We start from the raw sequence: 26,981 nt of genomic DNA on the forward strand, positions 1-26,981 counted from the left end.
TCTCTTGCACCGGTCATGCTTGTGTCAGTGTAAACAGGAAGCAGAGGGCTGGTTGCTAATTTATAGGGGCCTCAAATAACAGGTTTCCTCTTGTGCACGTAGGCAGCAGCAACACGAGAAAGACGCAGAATTTAACTGCATCAGAATTTATGCAAACCAAAATGTGGTACTGTGCATCTACAGTTCTTCCTCCTCATCGCTCATTTGAAGTGCAGTAAAATCCTCCTTTAAACATCAGTGCATGAGCCAGACGTTTCTGAAAGCCTTTCACAGGATATCTTTGAAGAGGTTAAATCAGAGCAATCCATGTCTGAGCTGAGTGCTGCTGGTATCTACACGATGACTATCTCCACCGCTGTCTCTCCAGCATTTTTAGATAGATGAAGATGTTGATAACGTGCATTTCTTTTATTTTTTTTGGTTTGTTTTTGATAAGATGTAGAAAATGATAGACCGGGGAAGCAAAGATAGGGAGGAAGAGGGAGGCAGACGGAGAGGGCTTATTGATCGGCCTCTTCCTCCTCGGTTGACTGTGATAAATTTAACTGTGGAAACCCGCTAAAGGCTGATGCATCTCCTGACCAGCCCCCCTCCGTCTCTTTCCTTTGTCCTTCAGCTGTGCTCTCTCCAGCAGATCTGTGTGGTCAGATATCAGATGTCTGCTATGTGCTAATGGATACTTGGGGTGTATCTTCGTATCGCCGGGCTAAGCTCCTGGAACGCTGGACCACAACTGCTTCGGAGGCACTTTTCAATAGCTGGGGTCAGATCAGTGCAGCGGCTCATCAGTGTATTGTACAGATATTTGTCCTTTATTTTAGAAAATCAACCCCCCCACACACCTTGAGTATGATAAGGATTCATCCCAGAGTGGATTGCCAGAGTAATCCTCCCAGCACGGTGTAGGAGGTTTTACTTTATGGCTTCGTAGGTGTCAGTCGGTTAAACCTGCAATTAAACTGTCAGCCTTGTGGAGCTGTGAGCCCGCCTACAACAGATTAATTAGTCTGGCTTTTAAAGCGTAGCCTCACTTCCCTGTCATGGTCTAAAGGCTTCTTTTTTTAAATCCTGAGACGACACAACAAAAGAATACAAAAATGTAAAATAAAACCCCGACATAATGTAAGCGTGCGGCGTTTTGAGTCCACGAGAACGCCGAGTCGGTCGACATCTCTGCCAAAGCAATTAGTTTGATTTTACTGGAGGACAGCTGTAGAACAGACCTGTCAAACGCAGGTGTAAGCATTAACTTTAATAATGACTGCATTCCAGTTGCACTGTGCACGCATGCTTTCTAATGAAGCAATGAGTGGCTTTGTTTGACATGGCAGAGATCTGCGTAGGTGGTCTCTCGTGATTTGGTCAGAAATACAAGGGTGTCGTCTACAAACAGCTGAATCGAGGAAACGACAGCATGCATGCGGACTGTTCAGCTTTTTTAGAACAAACAAACTCACACCGGGATACTAGAGTCCACCCCGACTTGTGACAACAGCAGTCAAGTGTTAGAAAGCAGTCGGCCTGTGAATTTAAACGACGATTAGGATTTTGGCTTCCCACAGTTAAATACATAACAGATTGGCTGCCATGCTGACACTGAACACGCATGCTGTGCTCATAGAAAACACGACAATCACCTAGTTTCAGCTTGTGTAAATCTAGAATGCCTTTTTTAGTATTTTTGTTAGTCATAAACCTGTCTGAGCTGCTCTACTGCAGTAACTGAGTGGAGACTAGAAGCTTCTCTGTGCACATTGTCTGCCGTAGCCTGTATGTGAGGTGTTTAAAGAACATCAGTGTCTATTGATAAGCAGATGTAGAGCAAATGAAGTGTTCTTGCTCTTTTTTTTCCTATTTTCCCTCTATAGGGGATGCATTGAATTCATATGAAGAAGAATGTTCTTTTAAGAGTTTGAAGCATCAGTTTGTCCAGCAGCAGGAATGTATCGCAAAACACGGCCGTGAAAGTGCAAAACAACTGTCCCTAAAATCAACGAATAATCATCTGCATACAGTTGAAGATAACAGAGTCAGAGCTGGAAGTCAGCCTGCATCCTTCTTGTTATATTTCCACATGATTTCTTGCAGCACTCGAGCTCTGTTGGTGCTGCAGCCACGGTCTGCTTACTGTGGAAATGTCTGCGCTTAAATCACACTGTTCGGTGGAGGTCATTTACCGGAGCTGAGTCTGAAGGAGCTTCGATGCTTCACTTACAATGCATTTGGACCAGAAAGTCATCTCCAAAACAGTTTGACAGAAGCTGCTGTAAAGACGCTTTCGCTGAAAGCTCTGTGGATAATTCATGGACTCCCAGAGTCTGACTGCATGGCAGCTGCTTCCACTGGAATCACACTCCTCGTATCATACTGGCTTTCTTCAAGCACGGATGCATGCACACGCAAACACACACACACACACACACACACACCAGGCCCAATCACGGCTTGCTGAAGATCACTCGGCCACAGAGCTCCCTGCTTCTCTGCTATCCAGCTGCAGGAACGGATCGTCTCTCTTTGATTGTTTCAGGGTGTCGGGCAGAAACTTCTTTGATGACCGCCGACGTCTGTTTGATCCCCGTGTGAACTCATTGGACGTCTCAGCCGCCCTCACCTCGCTCTGCACACACAGCCAAGGCAGAAAGCAGCTCGTCATCGAGAGCAGTTAACGTAAAAGCTGCAGATAAAATGTGTGTTTGAGGGCGTATGACAGACATCTGCGCCGCGAGTTCAGGAGTCTTTTTTAACTTTCCTGCAGCACACAGGTCACACAGCAAAGGTTGTATCCATCAAGGTTTCTCTGATGTGCAGTTCACCTTCTAGTGGAGCCAAAACAAAAGATTCTGGTTTTGTTTGTGCTCTGCTGTGTTAGTGCCGAGGAACCTACAGATTTTATTCCCACATAAACAGAATCAGAATATGTTTTAATCTTTAAAGAGTCAGTCTTTAAAATGTAAACCTTTACCTTCCACGTTTTTCTACTGAAAAGTTGTCAATTTAACTAAACCCGACCAACAAGCCAACAGGTTTAAAAAACGTGTGTTTTTATGATTTATGGCGTTATAACTGTGTCCTGCAAGAGTTATTTATCCGACTAGCTGTGGTCGTGCAGACGTAAAAATGTGACAAGAGTAAAAAATAATGTGCCACAGTTTCCCTGTTAATTAGTACATTACATTTATAAACACCAAGTCATATTCAAACACAGATGTGACTTGATAATCCGACACTAAATGTAAAACCTTCTTTTATGTCGGATTGTCAAGACGGAGGTCCAGATACGAGGAGGGCTTGATGCTGGAAGGCTCATTAGGTGTTCATTATTGTTCATAGTTGTTATAATAACTAGTAGGGCTGGTCCCAGTAGAACTTTCTGCTCTCTGGATATTTAATTAATGATGAATATTCGTCCCGGTCGGGGGACACTTCCACCCCGGGGCAGCGCTCTGACGGGGTGGAAGTGTCCAGAACACACAGGCAGTACTTGGCTGCTGATGCTAGTTTAGTTAGCGCTCACACTTCTGTTTCCTCCATCGGTGGCGGCGGGGGAGTGGCAGATACGCTCCACCGTTACCATCCATGTTTACTTCCGTAAACACTGAGCACGCTCGCTCCGTGAGTCAGAATCCAAGGCTGTCGCTATGTTAAGGCTGTTTTTCTTTTCTGTTCGTTTTTCCTACAAACCTGCCGGACAGCAAGGTTTATAATTGTTCAGGTCGGGTTATCACGTCACGACTGGACATCGTAGTGTTTGGATACCAGAAAACTAAGCTAGTCTAATAATCTTTCAGCACACGTGGATGTTTTTCCAGCAGGGATTTCCAGATTGAGGTCTCTCCGCCCACAGACTGAAGTGATTTCAGACCACCTGGATCATTTCTTTGTTGCACTCAAGTTTGACAATTTTCATTTTACTAGCATCTAAACAAACCGTGGTCAGATCCAAACCACTGGGAAAACAGATTAAGATAAAAATCATTTGGAAACAGCGTCTCCGTGACCTACTGTAATAGTATTTATGGAACATTAGCTGAAATTGGAGGAACGCTGGCACCGGCGTGGCTGCACCGTGACAGAGGCCACTGACGCTGTCGCCATCAGGCGTTTTAAAGACTCTTTATACAAATGTAATCCTTCTGACAGCGATTCTCTGACATTTAAAATGCCACGCGGACCTTTTTAAATGATGGGATGTTTGTTTTTGAGTGTATCTGTGTGCTGGTGTTTGCATACATGTGTGTGCGCTGCAGTGGCTCCCCTGAGGACCGACTCATCTCAAGTCTCCGCTAGCAGCAGGAAACAGGACGAGGAAACGGTCACCGCAGAACCCTCTCCGGAGTGTTTCTCTCTGTGTTTGGATATATTCAAATTTTTTTCTACTTGAGGTGTAACGGTGCATTTACACAGCGTGGGCTGCTTTCTGCTCGTGCTGTCAACATCACAACTACCTCTGCTGGTACGCTGTGTTTTACACAAAGGCCTCACGGGGCAAACAGACTGTCAAGACCTATACTTTGTGTGTACGTGAGTGTGTGTGTGTGTGAGTGTGTGTGTGTGTGTGCGACCAAGACAATTGGATTTCCCCTAAATTTCTCTGTCAGAGGCTCTAACAAGTCGACGCTCTTCCTGTGACCGGGCTACTGGAAGTGGAAACGCCAGAGAGTTTATGACACAGAGAGTTCAAAAAAATAAAAAATTAAGAGGCAAAAGCATGCTCCGAGTGGAAAAATTAAATTTTACACGCTTGCCACTTTTGACCTGACTGTGGTGAGTGTGTGCGTTTGTACATCTTTGCTCCGCAGCAGTTCAAAGGCAGCCTCCCAGTGAGTGAGTAACACATAAACCCTGCAGGTAGTCCTCATGTGAAAAGACTAAAAAAAAAAAGGGTCTTACTCATTCTGAAAAATGTAAATCCGTTTAAGTTTTCCAACTGCAAACGCACGTTCGGCTGCGATTCTTCTGCGTAATATTTAACAGCAATGCTCTCATTTAATCTCTTTGTGTTTGCACCCTGAACTTAGCTTACAGAGACATTAGCGGGAAGGTTTCGCGTCTCAGGCTGCTGCTGAGTATTGAGGTTACCTGGCTGCACAGACATGCCAGGTATTTATAGGCCACCGCTGAGTGTGGGCCAGCTACAGAGCATGTGAAGCTAAGCCACCGTGGTCAGGATCAAAGACGACAAAGACTGAAGTGCAGGTCTACAAACCAGCCCTCCTCCCCTCGCTGTCCTACTTTCTGACAGCTTCCCCTTCGCTTCAATACTGATGGTCTCTGTACCTGGAAATACAAGGGGAGAGACCTACATCTCACTGTGGCTCAGTGGTACAGAATAGGGTTGGACTGATAGATGTGTCGCATACGTGTGTGTGACAGATGTGCTGCGACTGTACACTGCCGCTACAAATATTTGAGTTTCTTTCGTATGGAACGCTGGTTTACATCAATATCGTGTAGGTTTACGGTCGCTGTTATTTTTAGTGGTTTTGCATTGTGTTGTCTTTTGTGGTCCGCGTTGCTTTAGAGGGTTTTCCACCCTGACAGAAACACAACACAGCGGCTTAGACTGGCAGCTAAATATTTGTTTCCTGCAGCTTCGATCTAGGACCAAACACGCATCACAGTCGTGTATCTCCTGGAGCTTAGACATGATAGTTGGAGATGCATTGATAATACCTTCTAAAAAAATCACCTCCATGCATCGAAATTACCCATTTGGTGTAATTTTTTTCCATAAAAAATCTTCCCTTCCTGCCTTAAAATGGCTTAGATGTAAATGTGCAGATCTAATAAGTCCACCCATTCCTCTGCTGCTCAGGCACACCAGCTCACCTAAAGCACCACACAATGCCAAGCTGCAACATCGGACTAATTCAGCCATATTTGAACTGAAAACAAAGGAGAATAATGATGCAGAAAGTCGACAGGATGGTAGATTTGTTCCACGTGAACGCTGGTACGCTGCAGTTTCAAGGTGGAAACGCTCAGCCACCACTGTTTATTTAACTGGCCTATAAAAAAGAACATGTTGACGGGGTAAGACACGAGATGTTCAGGGTCCTTTCCAGAGGATTGTCGTCCACACACACTTGATAGCGCTACGTCTTCTGCACCTGACTGTAGAGACGACAACCAACTCGATTCTGCTTCCAGAAAAAAGAAGTCTCTCACATAAAAGTCAGTACAAAAGCGTAGAAACAACACGCTGTGCCGTTAGTGGGATTAAATGCCTGAGCGGCTCCTTCTTGGCCCGGTGCAGGGATTGCTTGAAGTCTCGCTGTTATCACTCTGAGGTTGTCTGGCAACCGGTGGAGACTCCAGAAGACGACACCTGGCCAAGAAAAAAAAGCCTCAAACCACTGCAATGCGCCATTTTTGCAGTTTGTTTCTTGTACGAGTTAAAAAGAAAAAGATAGCAGCTAGTGAGCCTCTGCAGGTTGTGTTGGTTTCGGACAGAACCGGCCTGTCTTCCTGTTTACAGACTAGATGCTAAGCTACTAACTTAGCAAGAGCATCAACCAACTGCTCCTGACATGAGACTTCTCTCTGGTGGAATACATCACGTCTGTTACTTCACCGTTACATAATTTTGGCGTTTCCCAGTTTGAGTGAGTCACCAAGAAGAGGTGTGGCGACTTCGTATGTTCAACGTTTGTCTCGTAAAAAAACATTTATGAGCAGATCTGTGATACGTTGGGCTGGATCAGGAGCAACGGCTTCTAAAACGTCCAACCTGCTGACAATAACGAATCAGATACCTCCACACCGGCTATTAGATTTCAGAAACACAACCGTTCAACCTCCAGTCCAGACATCACAGTGGAGCCGTAAAACTTTGATCCTGCCCACAGATGACTGTACGAGGGGAGTTTATTCAGAACATGAATTGCCCGTGGTCAGCTTCCAGATGGGCGACCATGCGCTGCCGATGAAGTAATGTTTAGATCCTACATGTTTACTTGGCTCTCTTCGGTCCACTTTCTCCCCACCGCCTTCCCCCGGGCACCTGCTGGCTTCATCTGAAAGAAGACAAAATGAGGGAGAGTTTAGTTTTCAACAATCCCCGTCTGACACGTCTTGAAAAACTTACTCCCTAAAATCTTTCATGAGGCGCCGGAGGCAGCGTCTATCATCTCCGCGTCTGAGCTGACGGCGGCGAATGAGATTTCACAGAGACGTTTATGGTTTTCTGATCCGGCGGAGATGTTTTTCTGTAAAGATTGTGCAGAAACCAGGCAGACGACCGCCTGTATGTCGACGATGCTTTTTCCAGATGCTCCGGCTACGAGGGGGGCTGGGGGGTCTCTCGCTGCTTCCCAGAGGTGGAGGTGGAGTGGGCGGATGCGCTGTCATTCAAAGCGAGGGCGATGCTAAAAGCTAATCTCCATCCTCCACACTCTGCAAATGTTGTCCACAATATGTTCCCAGTTATATAATATCCAAAAAGAAGCAGTTTGGCTGAAATCACACGGGGGGAGAGAAAAAAGGAGAAGTTTGAATCCATGCAGGAGGTGAAATAATACATGGAGGCAGCCTTGTGATTCATCTTACATGAAAAGCGGCGGTTTGGTTTCTTGTTCTCCGCTGGGCGAAGACGGGAAACATTCTGATGGGGATTACATTCATGGCTGTGGAGTTATGTGATGGGATTTTATCCACAAGTGGTCCCTGTAATGAGAGAAAAACGAGACGCTGACATGGATATGTGAGGATAAAAATGTCCCGTGTAGCATCAGCAGCAAACAATAACGCTAATCCTATTGATGGACGCTGCTAATCGGACCGTTAATAGCGGCTCAGAGCGGACGGTTTGCAGTTAGCGAGCCTCATGAAATGACTTCTGATGTCTCTCTTAAGACGCAATCTATAATTGAAGGTAATGTGTATTATCCATTATGGCTGGTGTCTCCAGGGAGATGTTAATCAATACTAATCTCTTCATCCAGTGTGACGTGTGTGTGTGTGCACCAGTTAAAAGCATCGCTCTGTGCTGCCGTACAGGTATGTTTTATATGTTGTTGTCTGAGAAGAGGAAGGACTTTTATTAAAGCTAGTGGAAAATGCTCGGGATGCTGCATGAAAATCACACCCAGCAGTGGAAAGTCCTAAAAATAATTTAAAAAAATAAACGTATCTCGCAAAAACTAACTCCAAAAAAGCTGCAAGCACAAATCAGTTCAAAACATTGTACAGAAATATGTTTATAAAGAGATGGGTGATAATAAAGTACTGGGCTGCACAGTAAATGATTTGGGGTTTGTTTGTTTTTGTTTGTAAAGATTGAAGTAAACATGTAAATAGATGTTTCGGTTAACTATAAGCAGTAGTCAACCTCCTGCTCCCTTCTGGACACATGATGTATTTAGTCAAATACTTTTTTCTCTCCATTAGATTCAACTATTCATGGAGTGGTAACAGCATGTATGTAGGTACATGTATAAACAGGTGGACAAAATAGCTGGTTCCCCGCTGTTAATGAAAGAAAAACCAACAACGGTCACAGAAATAACTTGAATCTGACAAAAGTAATAATAAATAAAAATTCTATGAAAATTAACCAATGAAAATCAGACATTGCTTTTGAACTGTGTTTCAACAGAATTGTTTTAAAAAACAAACTCATGAAACAGGCCTGGACTAAAATGATGGCACCCTGAACTTAGTATTTTGTTGCACAACCTTTTGAGGCGATCAGACGGTTTCTGTGACTGTCAGTGAGACTTGTGCTCCTCTCAGCAGGTGTTCTGGTCCACTCCTCATGAGCAGACTGCTCCAGGTGTCTCAGGTTTGAAGGCTGCCTTCTCCAGACGCCATGTTTCAGCTCCTTCCACAAATTTTCAACAGGATCTAGATCAGGACTCATAGAAGACCACTTCAGAACAGTCCAGTGTTTCCTCTGAGCCATTCTTGGCTGTTTTAGTTTATTTTTTTAAATCATAATTCTGTTAAACCACGGTTCAAAAGCAATGTATGATTTTCATTGGTTAATTTCATAGAATTTTTATTTATTATTACTTTTGTCAGATTCAAGTTATTTCTGTGACCGTTGTGGGTTTTTCTTCCATTAACCGAGGGGTACCAACTATTTTGTCCACGTGTGTGTAGATATGGGTATGTATGTATTTTGTCTGTCAATCACATGAAGTCTTATTATTTAATATTAGTTTTNACCTGACTGTAGAGACGACAACCAACTCGATTCTGCTTCCAGAAAAAAAGAAGTCTCTCACATAAAAGTCGGTACAAAAGCGTAGAAACAACACGCTGTGCCGTTAGTGGGATTAAATGCCTGAGCGGCTCCTTCTTGGCCCGGTGCAGGGATTGCTTGAAGTCTCGCTGTTATCACTCTGAGGTTGTCTGGCAACCGGTGGAGACTCCAGAAGACGACACCTGGCCAAGAAAAAAAGCCTCCTCATACCACTGCAATGCGCCATTTTTGCAGTTTGTTTCTTGTACGAGTTAAAAAGAAAAAGATAGCAGCTAGTGAGCCTCTGCAGATTGTGTTGCTTTCGGACAGAACCGGCCTGACTTCCTGTTTACAGACGAGATGCTAAGCTACACAGTCAAACTTAGCAAGAGCATAAACCAACTGCTCCTGACATGAGACTTCTCTCTGGTGGAATACATCACATCTGTTACTTCACCGTTACATAATTTTGGCGTTTCCCAGTTTTAGTGAGTCACCGAGAAGAGGTGTGGCGACTTCGTATGTTCAACGTTTGTCTCGTAAAAAAACATTTATGAGCAGATCTGTGATACGTTGGGCTGGATCAGGAGCAACGGCTTCTAAAACGTCCAACCTGCTGACAATAACGAATCAGATACCTCCACACCGGCTATTAGATTTCAGAAACACAACCGTTCAACCTCCAGTCCAGACATCACAGCGGAGCCGTAAAACTTTGATCCTGCCCACAGATGACTGTACGAGGGGAGTTTATTCAGAACATGAATTGCCCGTGGTCAGCTTCCAGATGGGCGACCATGCGCTGCCGATGAAGTAATGTTTAGATCCTACATGTTTACTTCGCTCTCTTCGGTCCACTTTCTCCCCACCGCCTTCCCCCGGGCACCTGCTGGCTTCATCTGAAAGAAGACAAAATGAGGGAGAGTTTAGTTTTCAACAATCCCCGTCTGACACGTCTTGAAAAACTTACTCCCTAAAATCTTTCATGAGGCGCCGGAGGCAGCGTCTATCATCTGCGCGTCTGAGCTGACGGCGGCGAATGAGATTTCACAGAGACGTTTATGGTTTTCTGATCCGGCGGAGATGTTTTTCTGTAAAGATTGTGCAGAAACCAGGCAGACGACCGCCTGTATGTCGACGATGCTTTTTCCAGATGCTCCGGCTACGAGGGGGGCTGGGGGGTCTCTCGCTGCTTCCCAGAGGTGGAGGTGGAGTGGGCGGATGCGCTGTCATTCAAAGCGAGGGCGATGCTAAAAGCTAATCTCCATCCTCCACACTCTGCAAATGTTGTCCACAATATGTTCCCAGTTATATAATATCCAAAAAGAAGCAGTTTGGCTGAAATCACACGGGGGGAGAGAAAAAAGGAGAAGTTTGAATCCATGCAGGAGGTGAAATAATACATGGAGGCAGCCTTGTGATTCATCTTACATGAAAAGCGGCGGTTTGGTTTCTTGTTCTCCGCTGGGCGAAGACGGGAAACATTCTGATGGGGATTACATTCATGGCTGTGGAGTTATGTGATGGGATTTTATCCACAAGTGGTCCCTGTAATGAGAGAAAAACGAGACGCTGACATGGATATGTGAGGATAAAAATGTCCCGTGTAGCATCAGCAGCAAACAATAACGCTAATCCTATTGATGGACGCTGCTAATCGGACCGTTAATAGCGGCTCAGAGCGGACGGTTTGCAGTTAGCGAGCCTTATGAAATGACTTCTGATGTCTCTCTTAAGACGCAATCTATAATTGAAGGTAATGTGTATTATCCATTATGGCTGGTGTCTCCAGGGAGATGTTAATCAATACTAATCTCTTCATCCAGCGTGACGTGTGTGTGTGCACCAGTTAAAAGCATCGCTCTGTGCTGTCGTACAGGTATGTTTTATACGGTATTGTCTGAGAAGATGAAGGACTTTTGGATGGGATGTTGCATGAAAATCACACCCAGCAGCAAAAAGTCATGAAAATAATTTTAAAAAATAAACGTATCTTGCAAAAACTAACTCTAAAAAAAACCTGCAAGCATAAATCAGTTCAAAACATTGTACAGAAATATGTTTATAAAGAAAATATCGGGACAAAGAGAAGTAATTTTGAGACGGGATATTATACTGACTGTAAAGGTGATAATAAAGTACTGGGTTGCACAGTCAATGATTTGGGGTTTGTTTGTTTTTTTTTGTAAAGATTGATGTAAACATGTAAATAGATGTTTAGGTTTACTATAAGCAGCAGTTAACCTCCTGCTCCCTTTTGGACACATGATGCATTTAGTCAAATACTTTTGGAGAGAACTTTTTTCTCTCCTATTCATGGAGTGGTAACAGCATGTATGTAGGTACATGTACACACAGGTGGACCCTCTGTTAATGAAAGAAAAACCCACAACAGTCACAGAAATAACTTGAATCTGACAAAAGTAATAATAAATAAAAATTCTATGAAAATTAACCAATGAAAATCAGACATTGCTTTTGACCCATGGTTCAACAGAATTATTTTAAAAAATAAACTCATGAAACAGGCCTGGACTAAATGATGGTACCCTGAACTTAATATGTTGTTGCACAACCTTTTGAGGCGATCACTGCAATCAAACCATTTCTATAACTGTCAATGAGACTTGTGCTCCTCTCAGCAGGTATTCTGGTCCACTCCTCATGAGCAGACTGCTCCAGTTGTCTCAGGTTTGAAGGCTGCCTTCTCCAGACGCCATGTTTCAGCTCCTTCCACAGATGTTCAACAGGATCTAGATCAGGACTCATAGAAGCCACTTCAGAACAGTCCAGTGTTTCCTCTGAGCCATTCTTGGCTGTTTTAGTTTATTTTTTAAGATAATTCTGCTGAACCACGGTTCAAAAGCAATGTCTGATTTTCATTGGTTAATTTTCATAGAATTTTTATTTATTATTACTTTTGTCAGATTCAAGTTATTTCTGTGACCGTTGTGGGTTTTTCTTCCATTAACCGAGGCGGTACCAACTATTTTGTCCACGTGTGTCTAGATATGGGTATGTATGTATTTTGTCTGTCACTCACATGAAGTCTTATTAATTAATATTAGTTTTTATATATATATATATATATATATATATATATATATATATATATTTTATTTCTCTATTTAAAAAAAAAATGTGTTCAAAATATAGAATGAATGAACAAAAAAATCTCTCTCCTCTATTTTTATGGTTATTTTGTGGTACGACAGCAGCCAGGCCCTTGAATGTCCACAACTATCCGTCGTCTAGGAAAACGTCTCCAGCAGCTCTGGAATGGTCCGGATCCCGTCCCCCATATTGTCCCCCATGTTGTCCGCCAAGCCCTTCAACTATAGAAGGACGACATTAAACACAAAGCACGGAGAACCTCATTAACGCTTTATGTTAATGGACATGTGAATGGTGGACACTTGTGTTCTAGTCTGTGACCTCCATCTTCCCATTATTATTATTCCCAATGCAGCGTGTACAAGGTTGTTTCATGACATCCACTGTGTTATAGAGACGCTTATATTTAAAAGAAGGGATAGAATTTATTAGAATATTATCTGCACTGTACATTTTTCGTATTTGTACTTTATCTCTCATGAATTATGCGACACATCCTCACATTTATCTGCTGTCCTCGTATATAAAACTGTGATATTAGGTCGTTTAAAGAGCTGCAGTTACATGCTGCAAACACACTGATGGTTCATTGGTATTAATCTAATGATGTCCTATATAACAATAAATTAGACACTAGTTTGGTTCTCAACACTGTTGTTGCTACGTACACAGGATTTTTACATGTCATGGAGTATTTCTACGCTGCTGTATCTGAACACTTCTGCCACCACTGTCCACGCCTCACTACATGTTAGAATTTGAAGAAGATCCTTGGAGGGAAATATGTGGAACCAACAAAAGTGTTGCCTTAAATTTGGAGGATCTTTTTGGTAACTGCAACCTTAAATGCACTCTAAAGTTAAGCCTTGGTAATGCATAGATAAGTGCCATTTTTCTTTTACCTCGTGGCGTTCGATTATTCAAGCACAAGTAAGACACTATTACACGACTGCACACAGCTGCATGACTCATGTGCGGAATCTGCGCGGCGAGATTGAAAACAGCGCGTCTTTAAGTGCTCGCGATTATAACGGGAACTCCTCGGGGTATGCTAAATGACGCTAACCCACTTATGCCATATAGATATGACAGGCTGACTGTTTGCAGCCGGAGCTTGAGCAGCACAAGATCCAGAAGTGGGAGCATGTTTGATGCATGGAGGAACTGAATACATTTGGTTATTTGGGCTTTTTAATGCAGAGCCAGTTTGGGATTTCATCACTTGGTTTGATGTGTCATGTTGTGTTCATCAAGAAGATCTCCTGCATTACCATAACTTACATCAGAATCTAGCTGAAGAACATCAGCGTGTGGAAGCTCCTCTACTTTTTCATCCAGACTGATTGGATGAGTAGCTTTGTGTGTGTTAATCTTACCTGTTGCATGCTCAGTACACGACACCGGATAATAAAATGACCAATAAAAGCCAATGAGGACGACACTGGAAGCTAAAAACAATACACTAGCCTGCCAGAGAGGATTTACTGCTCTGGGATCTGGGAATTCTTCATTTACCTTCCAGGCTTTTACTGTCCGGAGCCAATATTCAGGATGTCATTATATTTACCTTGTTCCGTTGAGATTTGGATTTATGGCACCATCTTGGCGAGGAGTTGCCTGTTATGACTCTGGTCAACACTGTAATCCGGCATCGATGTGAGGAGGCGATAAAACATGTGACATGTAAACTACCAACGATGAATAGCGCTGCGAGGTGCAACAAGACGGATAGCCCTGCCTCAGCCTTTGTTTACCTGCACCCAGCACGGCCATAAATCAGGAAATAGGAAGCGTAGCAAAAGATGTGTCTTCTGTTGGCCAGAAAACCGCTACGTCTGATTTGCTGGAGCTCATAAATGGTGAGGCGCCGGTCTGATTGGTGGAGAGCTTTCTCTTTGTCCTTTAATATGAAGAGCTTCCAGTGCTGCTGTGTTTCTCCACTGAACTCTTCTGAGTGCCTCTCAGACCTGCTTTTCTCACCTTTCTCTAGCTTTACGACATCCACCTGGCGTCCCAGGTGTAATTGAGTGTCTGATTGGGCGACTGCAGCAGGAGTTGGGAATTCAGGTTGGCCGGTACTGTTGGAAAAAACACTTTGAATGATTGATCCTTTCGATTCTGCGACATTATCCGAGACCTTTCTGTAAAGCTCTGGTTGACTGCTGTCCACAGGGAGAGGGTGTGCCGTGGCTCCACAAGCTCTGAAAACCTGTAGATTAGCTTTGTAGTACCTGGCTGTGCCACCAGGTGGAGCCTCTCTGGGTTTAATATTGAGTAGGTGGTTACTTGGACTGTGTTGGCAAGCAGAAAGTATGGTAGGGGTTTATCTAGCAACGGGAACCACGACAAACCCTTCTGTGAGGATTATTTCTCTCCAGCCAGAGCTCATGTGTTCAGTAGCGTCCCGATAGTCCAGCAAGAACAGAGTCCTCTGTTAGGTACAGCCCTCCTCTAATGTGTTCATCCCCTTTATCCATTAAAGAAAAAGCAAAATTCACAATAGGCACTCAAATAAGTAGAAACTGAAAAAAGTAATAATAAATAAAAATTTGCTAAATTGTAATTAAGAGAAATGAGACATTGCTTTTGAGTTCTGGATGAAAAAATAATTTAAAAAAAATAAAAATAAATAGCTGTCCCAGACAAGTTAGAGCACGTTGCTGATGAGCAGTGGGTCAAAATCTAATCTAATCTAATCTAACACACAATTTAAAAGCAATGTCACGGGCTCACCTGGTAGAGCGGGCGGCCCATGAACAGGGGCTGTAGTCCCCCGATGCAGCAGTCGTGAGTTCGAATCCCGCTCACGACCCTTTGCTGCAGGTCTGTCCCCATTCTTCTCCCCCCTTTCCTGTCTCCCTCTACTGCACTAAATAAAGGCAAAAGCCAAAAAAATACATTTAAAAATAAAAGCAATGTCATGATTTTCATTAAATTTATATTTATTACTACTTTTGTCAACTTATTTCAGCTGTTTTTTTTCTTTTCGTCTTTAATGGGAGGGTATGAATAAATCTGAGGACGACTGTATCTGTCGACTAAAACAGCAAAGTCAGCACAGAACAAATCAATGATCAAATGAATCCAGCCCGTTATTGATTTAGAAAGGTATTCACCATTTGCATCCATTGTGTCCCTTAAAACAGAGGATCAGGCTCAGGTTTGTGTCGATATCGATCAGTTTCATCTCAACCTTTGAGATTAAATCAGGGAATCCCTAATTACCGTAACATGTTGGTGTACAAGAGCTCAACATGCTCTCCAGCTTCACAACAGAGAGCGACATCATGTTTATATTTATATGCATCAGCTGGGAGAGCCGCTGTCACCAAGAGACATCTTGCTTACTAAGTCATTTAGCTTCAGTCTTTTCATTTCCCGATGCTATGCCGTAGAGATATAAACCCCATTAGCAGACTCCAGCGCTCGCCGTCCCCTCTCGTGGCTCGCAGGGTCCCGTCGGGTCAGACAGAACCGACTAAAACCGAAGCGCCGGGCCTCATAGCTGCCACAGCAGGATCAAAGGCTCCTGAAGGAAAAATATTCAGACGGATGTCCGTGTGGATTTTCGCTGGCCGCCTTGAGACGTCGTTTACGGCGCGGACGACCCACTCAGAGTCGCTCTTGCACTTTGTTACGCTTCTGCCGACTCTTTTAAGTCTCGGCTCCCCAAATGAGCCTTCAAGGACGTGAGATGTGCGAGTTTTTAAACGGCGTCCTGGTAGCTCCTCTGTCTGAAGGACCCTCATAAACAGAGCTTATATTTTCGAGCGCAGGACTCCTCGGGGGAGACGGCGTTCCTCTGTTTGCTTCATTTCATCCTCAGTTAACTGCGAGATAGTGTTTCGGCGGCGAGGGAATGAGATCGTCGTGTCAGCGTGATGAAACAATGGAGATTGTGTTGTAGATTAGTTGAGGAGTGGGTGGAGGGATGAGGTTATGTCTTTAGCTCGACTGCCACACTGGAGTCAACGATAATAGCAGAATAGCGAGGAGCTCTGCGATGCGCTGCTCTATCTCTGAGCGTCGGATTCTCTTTGTAGAAATTAATCTTTGAGTCTTACACACTATTCTGCAGTGATTGTAGGACGCTGAGGTTCTGCTGCGAGCTTGGTACACAGATGGGTTCTGCAGCCTTCTGAAGTCGCAAACAGCTGCTTTTCAATATGTGAGCAGTTTTCATAAAAGCGAAAAAGATCCAAGGCAGGCTTCTGGCAAAAAAGTTAAAAAGCTCCTTTTTTCTTTTTTTGGACGGCTATTTCATGATGAAATTCGAAAAATATAGAAGCGCTTGTACATATTTAAAGAGCCAAACAGTCTGCAGGGTGTTGCCGTGTTTGTGGGTCGTAACGAAGCTCTGGTTTAACAATTTGTTTTCAGAGTTTCGTGGTGAAGCAGAGGCTTTCTGACTTTTTGCCAGAGGACTGCCTTGGATCTTTTTTCCTTTCTGCCAGAGAACACCTCCTTTATCCAAGCACTACATATTATTTTACTTAAAATCTTGAATATGGATTGAAGTGGATGGAAAGAAAAAATGCAGAGTTGATTGTAAAAGTACGATTATCTGCCGTTTACTGTCGTCCTGAAAGCTGTACTTGCAGTAAAAAAAAAGGCTGAAAGTCGTCTTAATGTGATTTACTTAAATGGACACTCCGCTGATTTTATAAAGATCAGACTGTTTGGCACAAAGCGTACTATTCAGGCTCTGAAAGCTGCTGTAAATGTTTTCTTTGGCTCTGTGAGACGCTTTTTATACGACTGAGAAAACAACTGATGATATCGTTGTGACCCCGACAGCGTCTCTCGAGTCCTCGGACTTCAGATGTTGGACGAGCTACAGATGTGCATGTTTGAAGGATTTTTTTTTTTTGAATTGCAACCAACACATATTTTCATTATTGGTCAGTTTGAATTACTTATTGGTTAATAAAATCAGAAAATTATGAAAATTACATCACATTTTCCTAAGTGTGGCAAAATCAAATTGAAAAAAAAGTAAAAATAAATTAGAAAAAAGTCAGTTTATCCTCACTTAAGACCAAGACAGAGACGTGGATCCTTAGTGAGAATCTGGCTGTTAGCAAATATTTTTTGTTTATATAATTGCTTGAAAAATTACTGAAATTATCCAAATTTTTTGCTTTGTGTCTGGAAAATATTTCTTTTATTTTTGTTTCTGAGTCAACCGACTAATGAAATATCTTTAAAACTGCATAAATGAGGATGAATTTGACGTTGAATTTCTTATTTATGTACAGTAATATCCCAGTCATAATAGAATAGAATAGAATAGAATAGAATAAAACTTGATTAATCCCTTCGGTACAAGACCTCAGGGAAATTACTACACCAAAAACAACACCAAGATAAAATCAGCAACAAAACAACAGCATTCAAAATTCAATCAAATCAAATCAAATCAAATCAATCCAAATCCAATAATCAATTACCTATAATAGCAACATATAATTCAGGTGTGCACAAATGTTTTTTTTAAACTGAGATCCACTTAGAAAGCGTCCACACTAGTTTAATCTTAAACTCCTGTGTTTGTATGACATTTTTTTGTGGGATTTTTCCCGTCTGCAGTGTTTTCTGTGTGCTGCTGGTCAGCTGTGAGCGGCCTGCTGATTCAGACGGTGCGAAATTCAGCCGGAGTTAAATCACCTGTCAGCAAAGTGAGGATTTGGCAGCTGGGATGTGCTGCTGGGAACATCAGTGTGCTCGTTTGTGTGTGAAAACCGTGCAAACGTGCCGTCTCACGGGTAACGTGCGCTCCTGTTAATGTGAACAAAACACTCAGGCCGGGTGGGAGCGGAGGATGTCGAGGATCTGAACGCATGTGTGAGCGTGTTTGACGTGATCTACCTGGACAGAGAGGATGACCTCACTGTTGACCTAACGCCGCTGAGATGGAGTCATCAGGTGGGAGAGAGATGCGGGTAACACTCAAAGCATATAGTGTTTGTTTCTCCTGGAGTGGCTCATAAGCTGAACTATAACGAGCCTGAGATCAAGAGAAGGCGTGGGAGTGCGGGTTAGAGGAGGCTGGGGAGTGTCTTCGACTTCTTCTGGAGTTTTTGAACATTAACAACCTCGGCAGCTTGATCACGAAGGGTTTAATCGTTGTTAGTGATTGACAACACTTTGAAGACTTTTCAAAAAATCCTCCTCAGTTCAGTTATCAATGTCGGACATCCATGTACGTAGACTCTATTCATCCATGACATGCAAAACAGATCAACTCTGCGCATTTCAGAAAGCATTAGCTGGTGGCTAAAGGTCCTGATGTCAGACTAAAAGCATCTAACGGACCAGACTCAACGCTTCAACAATGCAACAATGCAAAATGTAAAGTCAAAGATGGCGATCGTGTGACGCATACCATCCTAATCAGCTAATCGTTTGGTTTGTAAGGAGCCAAATCAGGGAACATCCAGTCAGTTGTGTTGCTTTACCGACACAAACATGTTGTCGTGACACCGAGGCGTGTGCAGATGATGTAATCTGTGAGGACAAGTTTGGGGCAAACAAACCAAACTCATTCAGACTTAACTGATAATTCTTCACACACACTTTATATAACCATTAACATTAGAGTCTCTCTGCAGCCTGCCTGGATGTGTCGCTGGCTGTCGACCTGCTCTGGAAGAACTTCTGTTCATCTACTTGTGAGGCAGATTAATCACAGGTCACATGATCAGCAGACTCCAACTGAAGCGTCTGTGGCTGAACAATTAATTAAAGATTCACAAGTCGAATCGTTGCAATGTTTAGACTATGCGAGGTGTGATTAATAAATACAGACACTAATGCTGTAGTTTAATTATATTTCATTTGAAACTGAGTCTACTGTGTGGTTGAGACGTGCACACTCTGGTCTCATTATCTAAAAACCACATCCTGTACATCTGAAGGGGGTCTGATCCAGGGTTTGAACTGTCGGGGGTTTTACAGATCCACACCATCGTCCTCGTGTGTCGCACCTTTAATCGTGTCTCATATGATGATTGTCTATCACATTCAAAAAATGTCTTTTGTGTAGGACAACAAAGTTAAAAAATCATTAGATTTTTTTTTCTTAAGAAAAAAAGTTATATTTCTTAGATTTGCAGTTCAAAAAGTTCAGTTATTATTATTATTGTTATTATTTACAGTATCTTGCTACTAAAAACTGTTTATTTTTATATTTAGAAATATAATTTTTATATGAGACTTGTAGAATAAATTGTTTGTGATGAACTAACATAACCTCAAGTGTAGGTTTGATTAAGGTTTGCCGTCAAACTAAAAGTCACACACAATGAGTTTGAGGACCGTAGGAAAGTTGACAATCAGCTACTTCTCTCTGTTTTGTCTCTCTGTTGCCATGGAAAATGGGGATCTAATAATAACACGCCTTTTAAACAAACTAGTTTAGGGTTAAATGTATGATACAGTAAATGCTGGACTGAAACTTAACTTTTGTAAATTGCAAATTACAATATCTGTCAGAAAAAAAATGTATTTAAATATTTCCCCTGAACTGTTCGGCCCTAGTAGTTTCTCTCTCTCTCTATTTTGTTTTACACACCTGGCTTATTTTTAATAGTGAACATGGTTTCTGGTACCTGTGGACATCTGTGGATATGTTCTGATAGTTCTGTTCTTGCTTCCTTTGGACAACACCAACCAACAACCTGCTTCCAAATGAGGCAACTCAACAAACGTGGTTCATCCCAGATCAGATGAGTGACTCTAAATCATCCTCTGCAGCAACACGTCTTCTTATCTGCTGCTACTTCTTGCAGCTTCAGGACCATACGGAGTCAGATGATCTCACAGGTTGCATGTTGGGCTGCACATGCTGCATCTGCACTCAGCAGGCCAGAACACCTCCAGATGTGCTCTGGTCGATCCGATCATTCTGCCGCTTCTCCGTGTTTTTACTTATTCAGGACACCAGATCGTATTCTAAATATGTATGTGCACTCTGACTGGGATTGTTCTCACTTGATGATTGACCACAAAGTATTTTTAGATTCGGCTGACTTGGTGCGTTTTCCAGCGAGCCGTCTTCACCGTGACCGAACGCAAAGCAGGGTTTGATGAGGAGAGCGCCGGACTAAATGATTCAGGCGATGAAGACGGAGGAGAACCGTCCGACGTGCGCTGCATCCCAATCAGCCGTACATGTATCCAAACACGCTAATTATGTATTATGGCTGTTAATGAGCCATGGCTCTGATTGTCAAACATTAGCTCGTCTCTCTCTCTGAGCCAATTACATTTTTATTGGCTCCTCGCTCTGCGTGGATTGAATTTAATGCACCGGCTGCGTCCGTTTGACAGCCGTGCTCGTATATGTGTATATGGTGAGAAAACAATAATCAATCTCACGCGCACGGAAATGGATCTCACGCGCAACAGCATGGAAACAGTTAGTCCAAGTGAGACACGTCCTGCAGGCCTCGCTCGCTCTCATCACACCCACATACATCATCAGCTAACACGCGTCGTACTTACGCCTCTATTGTGTATTTTCATGTAAATTGTTCCCGTGGAGGCTGTTAAATATTCACGTCCTTTATCTCCCAACCGTTACACCAGCAGAAACGTCTGATGGGAAAAGTATGGGATGGAAGAGCCTTCTGGTTTTCACCCAGAAAACACAAACAAGATTTTACTGGCTTTCTGAAAGCTTCCTGCTATTCATTAATGTTTTATACAGCGTGGTGAGGCAGGGGCATTAAAAGCTCTGAGAACATTAAGAAAAAAACAAACTTGCTGATTGATATACTTTTGTGGTGAAGCGAGACGTGGACGGACGAGCCAAACTAAACCTTTATTGTGATTTTGGAGACTTTTGTGTGTGTTTTAAACTGTAATTTTGTTTTTGTTTTTTTTAAGCAAAAGCCAAACCGGAGCTTTTTGTTTCAGCACTGTGGATGTTACATCACTAGAGTCATCCTCTTAGAGACAGCATCGGGTCTTTGTGCAGAAAACAAAAGCGCTTCCACACACTGGATGCTGAGTGTGAGACGCTTCAAGGAGGACGGAGTATTGAGGTCTTTGAAACAAGCGCCAGAGCAGCGAGAGGTGCAGCTGATCCTGATGCCTTCCGAAGGTGCTTTTGCACCTGCTTGTTCGGTGCGCTCGGATCAGCCCCTCCAGCGTTTCCCTCCTGGTTTGTATCATGTGTGAGGAGAGAAAACCCTGAAGGCAGCGCCTGCCAAACAGCTGATCCCTGGTCAGACAGTTAGCGCCACTTTCATGAGGAGAGATGCAGCGATCAGATATTTTTTGTCACACACAATACACAGCGCCGCAACAAAAGAACCGTCTTGTGGTGACGACTGGCGGCAGCAGCAATAAAAAAAATGTAAAAAAAAATAATAAAAGATCAATCAGGGCTGACTGTGCTTTGAATTTATGATTCTCTCTGTCAGTCTGACTGCTGTTCAGCGCTGATTTCAAACTCTTCAAAGTCAGCAGATGACCTCGATTGCGATCCGTAAAATATTTTCTTTCTCTCGGTTTCTAAAGCAAAGTCTTTATGCAAATCCTATAATATGACCAACTGTATATGTTCCAGTGGATTACCTCACAGGTCTCTATTTTTAGCTGGTGATCAGTAATTTAGAGGAGAAAAAAGAAAAAAAGGAACGAAAATAAAAGCAGCCACAGAAAAAGGAGGAGCGAAAGCTGAAAACTGGGACAGCGCTGGGTTGTGTGTGAAACCAGTGGAAATGTTGACACGCTGTACAGTCAAGAAGCATCACACGCGTGTTCTCGTCCATGAGCTGCAAGGATGCATCCAAAGAAAGACTGAAATGATGATCAGCAGATATCGGAAATTGGTGTTAATGCTGTAGACGGATATATAAGATTGATTTTTATATAAAATCAGTCAACACGTCGCCCATGTGCGGCGCAGCCTCGCTTTAAAATCCAATCAGCGCAGTGATAGTGTGATGGTGATTAATTACGAGATTAATTATGGATGAACATTTGAAGAGTTTTAATGTTGGTAAAATAATATAATTACAGCGTCGCAGCTGTTTCCACTCGTCAAGGAGGAAATTATGATGCCGAGGAGCTGAATAGCTGCAATTTCAGACCTGAATGCATCGATATGAACATCATGTATACATCCAGCCGCCCGCCCACTCACACATAGTCCTCCTCTGTGCAGACACATCCCTCATCCTGCTTTAATTGGTCTGGTGTGAATCAGCCGTGGTCAGACAGGCCACGTTTATTAGCCTCCATCAGAGCCCAGTCAGCCTCCATCATCATGAGCAGGACACTACATGACCTCTGATTTATGTTCCACACTAAACACAACCCACTGCCTCCTCTCTGAGCCGTTTTTTTTTTTTTACAGTAAATTCTTAGATCACGTCTACTCATTGCTTCTGCATTGTGGTGTATTTTTAACTTTTTGCATAACGCGGCTCTATACACACGGTAATCATGTGTGTTTTTGCTTCGCTGACTAATGAAGTTTCGTACTAAAACTGTGCGCGTGCTTCTTGGAATTTCAAACCCCTCATTTCCTTTGTGGACATTTTCTTGACGTTTCTATTATTAGAGGTATGACTGCTGATGGATGTCTTTAAAAAAAAAAAAAAAACTCTTCCCGGCTGCATGCAGATGGTCAGTTTTGTGCAGCATGTGACTCATGTGCTCAGAAAGCAGCGACGCTTCACGACTCGTCCCCTCAAACTCGCCTGCCAGCTCCGACTGGAAGGCTTCCAGAAGCTCTGCTCAACGCGCGGTGAATCCTCAGCTTCTGGACACGCTGTACCTGCCAAGTGGCCTCCGGATGTCGTGCCCTTCATTCATTATCGGAGCGGCTGCACCAACGGCTCTGTTTAATAACGGTGTGAGGGTTAATAGGTGGAAGGAGGAAGGTTTTCTGGGATTGAAACACTGACGTTGATGTACAGTTTGATGTTTTTAACAAGCACAGACTGTGTGTTGCTTTGCATTGTCTAATCACTGCATTTATGACGTGCAAACAGATGCTGTAAACACACAATCTTGCCTAAAGTCTGAACCTGTTTCTCCGTCCCTCTTTGCTTTGCTGAAGGGCTCAGTGACAGCAGAGGTTGTCTAACCTCCAGGCACCTCCTTCAGGCCTTCAGGATGTTTGGGATGATGGTTTGACAACTCTAAATAAGCTCTGTGTCACATTTTGCTGCACTTAGCATCTTCAGGGAAACTCAGGAAACAAATCGTTCTCAACAGCAGTTTGTTTTCTTTGATAACGGAGCAAGAAGTCTAAAAAAAACACATGCAAATGAACGTGATCGAGTTTCTTGTTCCAGTAAAAGCTCATTTTAAGGGGGAATATTTCAGTGGGAGATTGAGGAACGCTTCAAAATCCTAATTTTTGTCGCCCTTTCTTTAATTATTCTACTTTAGTTCTGACATTATCCTCACAGTGCACGCCCACTGTAATCCAAACGAGAGGGCGTCTGATAAAAATTTGTCAACTTTAAGAAGCAGCAGAAAGTGCATGGGTATCTGTTGTCCCTGGGTTTTGTCTGTCAGGCTACAAACGCTCTATTTGTGCAGGTTTGTGTGCTATTACAGAATAAAACTGCACAGTTCATCCGTCTACATGTTAATAAAGTGAAAAAATAAACTAAATTCGATGTGTGTTCCAGTTGTAAGCAGCACACTAACCTATTTCATCACTACTTGTTACTCACTACGTTGATTATAATAAGTGCACGTTTGGAACACTTTTACACCTCCTCTCATGCTGCAGAGCCGAGTGCAGCCACAGACGTCCTCCCACCGCTCAGCTGCTCGCCACTAATATTTCTCTTTGATCATCAGCTATGACTAATGAACCCGGCTCTTATTTGTGTGTCAGCGTGTTGTTAACGCTGCCTTCTCACGTCTGCGGTGATTAAACGCCTTGCCTCATGCGGGGTCTGACAGATTTACGAGCCGTGAACTGTCAGTCACTGTCGTCCACGTCCTGATATGATGGATGGGAAACACTCTGTCGTGCAGCTGATCAACGCTGCTCATAGCATTAGTTTATGGCTGGTGTTTTGGTGGCTCTCTGTCCTCTGCTGTTTACTGGACAAGAGGGGGGAAGGGAAAAGGGCCGGTTGTGTGATCAGTATTGATCTTGGAGTGCTCACGCTCCGGGGAAAATATATCTACGTTCCATCTGTGGTGTGTTGGCATCCGGACACGAGAGGAGGTTTGTGGGCCGCGTGTCTGGTGAATGAAAACAGCTCTGATAACACAGCTGTATTCACCAGGTGAGTTCAGCGGCGATTAGTCAAGCAGGTCACACACTAACACACACTCTGCACACACAGCGAGGAGGTCAAGGGCACGGCCAGGACTGAGCACAGCAGCGTGAAATTACATGTCATACTAATAGCAATCATGTCAGCCCACGAGGACACGCGGTTAACTCCGCAGCACGATCAATTACCGATCAGGTCACGTGACGCCGCCGTGCTGCTGCTGCTGTTGTCCTGCTAACTGTTGACTGTGTGTCAAATGAGTCATTGTTATGTGCCGCGGCCTCGTTTGTTTTGACCGCTTCCTCTCATTATAGCTCACTATACGGCGTGGTATCGTTTTAGAGCGTGAGGGCGTTAAAGCACGTCCAGTTAGAGGTGTTATTGATGCATATCTACACGAGCAGCTGATTGAAGTGTTCATCAGATGAAATGCAAACGTCTGTTTTGTTTTCACACCAGCTGTGACGGAAGTGTTTGGAAATGCTGCCCTCATGTGTCTCTTCTGAGAAATGCAGCAGCAAACAAAGATCCTGGATATGGGTCACAACTTTTTCCTCTAGGGTTTTTTTTTTTAAAAAAGAATACTTATTAAATAACATCTTTTTTTCTTTTTTCTCTCCAGGTTATGGACACACTGTCTAAACTCTCCCACACAGTGATCGCACAACAAACTGGAATCAGGTAGAGAACACCTGTGTTTGTGTTGACGATGTAAAATGATGTGATTTTGTCTCGTGATGTCATTTTATGCAGACTTACAGTCGTCCTCAGATGTATTCATAGCCTCCCATTAAAGAAGGCAAAAAAAATCACTAAAATAAGTTGAAATTGACAAAAGTAATAATAAATAAAAATGTAATGAAAATCATGAAGTTGCTTTTGAATTGTGGTTCATCAGAAATATTTAAAAAATAATAAAAAAAAAAAAACAAGCATGATGAGAGCAGCAAACTAATATTTAGTTGAACAACCCAATCACTGCCATCAGGTGTTTCCTGTATCTCTCAGTCAGACTTCTGCACCTGTTGACAGGTATTCTGGACCACTGCTCATCAGCAAAGGGCTTGAATTTGTCTGTTTTGTTTATTTTTTTAAATTACTCTTTTCAACCAAAGTTCAAAAGCAACATCTTATTTCACTAAATTATAATTTAGCATTTTTTTATTTATTACTACTTTTTCCAGTTTCTACTTATTTGAGTGACTGCTGTGAATTTTGCCTTTTCTTTAATGGAAGAATACATTTGAGGACAACTGTGTAAATCATTAAATGTAACTCACTGTGAAGGAGAATCACATGACAATACATAATATAAATAAGTTAGATGAGATTTTAAACCTCACTCTGGCTCCTCTCTGCTTTACTTTTACAGGCCTTTTCCTACCGAGGAGAGCGTAGAAGACGAGGACATCTACAACCACCTGGTGGACCTCATAGAGTAGGTTTTCCTCCCATCGATGTCTTTAACAACCTTTTAAAATACACAACTATACATCTTAGAAAGTCGGTTAAAAATCTTCAGGCTGCTGTAGACGAAAGCACCATTTGTTCCCTGGGTGTTGACTGGCAGGCAGCCACCTCCTCCGACGCTCTCGGCGTGAGCTCGCCCCGCTCGTCTCGTAGTTAACCACAAGTTGTGTGGGACTGCGAATTAATCATCTGTTATTCCAGTCCTACTCTGCAGATTTAAATGGCAGATTTTGTTGTGTATAAAAATGAAGTTCAGTAACAGAAGTTCAAAGAGGTGGTTTGAACTGGAGTCAATTCAAGTTTGATTCTTTGTTTTAAACCATCGTCACATAATTGTCATAAAAGTGGAGCGCAATTTGTGGCAAGACACATAATTTTCCTATTAAATGCTGTATGATCAACCAATAACGGATTAATTGATAACACTAATTTGGCATAGTGGACACTGGTCCTCTGCTCACAGGTCCCATAACATGCCGCTGGAATAAAGAAATGAAGAGTTCATTCTCAAAACCAGATAACTCCATTTTGGTAGATTTTCAGAAAACATTTTTGTTGTTGTTGTTTGCTTGAGATAATAATCAATCAAACTGAAGCTGAGTGGATCTGACACGACAGAAGTAGAGATAACTGAAGTTTGGTTGATGTTGTCTCAGGTAGACGATGGAAAAGTTCTGAAGGTTTGTGAAGACGGAGTTATCTGTTTTTGCAAATGAACTCTTCAAATGTTGTTCCAGTTGTTATTAGTTCAAGACAATGAGCTCCAGTTGGAGGTCACGAGGCGTCACTGAGGGCTTTGTCATGGTGGCCCTTCACTAGATAAACCCCACGATGCTCTGTGGTCGCCTACATGGAGTCTGAGCTTCATCAAGGTACTACAGCTTATCTACAATACTTTAAATGTGTATTATCTTGGAAAATGGGATCAGATTGGCACATACTGAGCAATAAAT

At 42.9% G+C, this 26,981-nt stretch overlaps 1 protein-coding gene across 1 annotated transcript in view; it reads left to right on the plus strand.

The window, feature by feature from the left end:
- The window catches only part of vav3 (vav guanine nucleotide exchange factor 3), a 118,393-nt gene that overhangs the window by 28,225 nt on the left and 63,187 nt on the right, over window positions 1-26,981 (plus strand). Inside the window, exons 3-4 of the mRNA XM_008280216.1 lie at window positions 25,181-25,239; window positions 25,931-25,996. Of these exons, the coding sequence (XP_008278438.1) occupies window positions 25,181-25,239; window positions 25,931-25,996 (125 nt within the window). The remainder of the gene's footprint in view (window positions 1-25,180; window positions 25,240-25,930; window positions 25,997-26,981) is intronic.

Source organism: Stegastes partitus, unplaced genomic scaffold, assembly GCF_000690725.1.
Source record: "Stegastes partitus isolate 25-593 unplaced genomic scaffold, Stegastes_partitus-1.0.2 Scaffold186, whole genome shotgun sequence".
Classification (NCBI taxonomy): Eukaryota; Metazoa; Chordata; class Actinopteri; family Pomacentridae; genus Stegastes; species Stegastes partitus.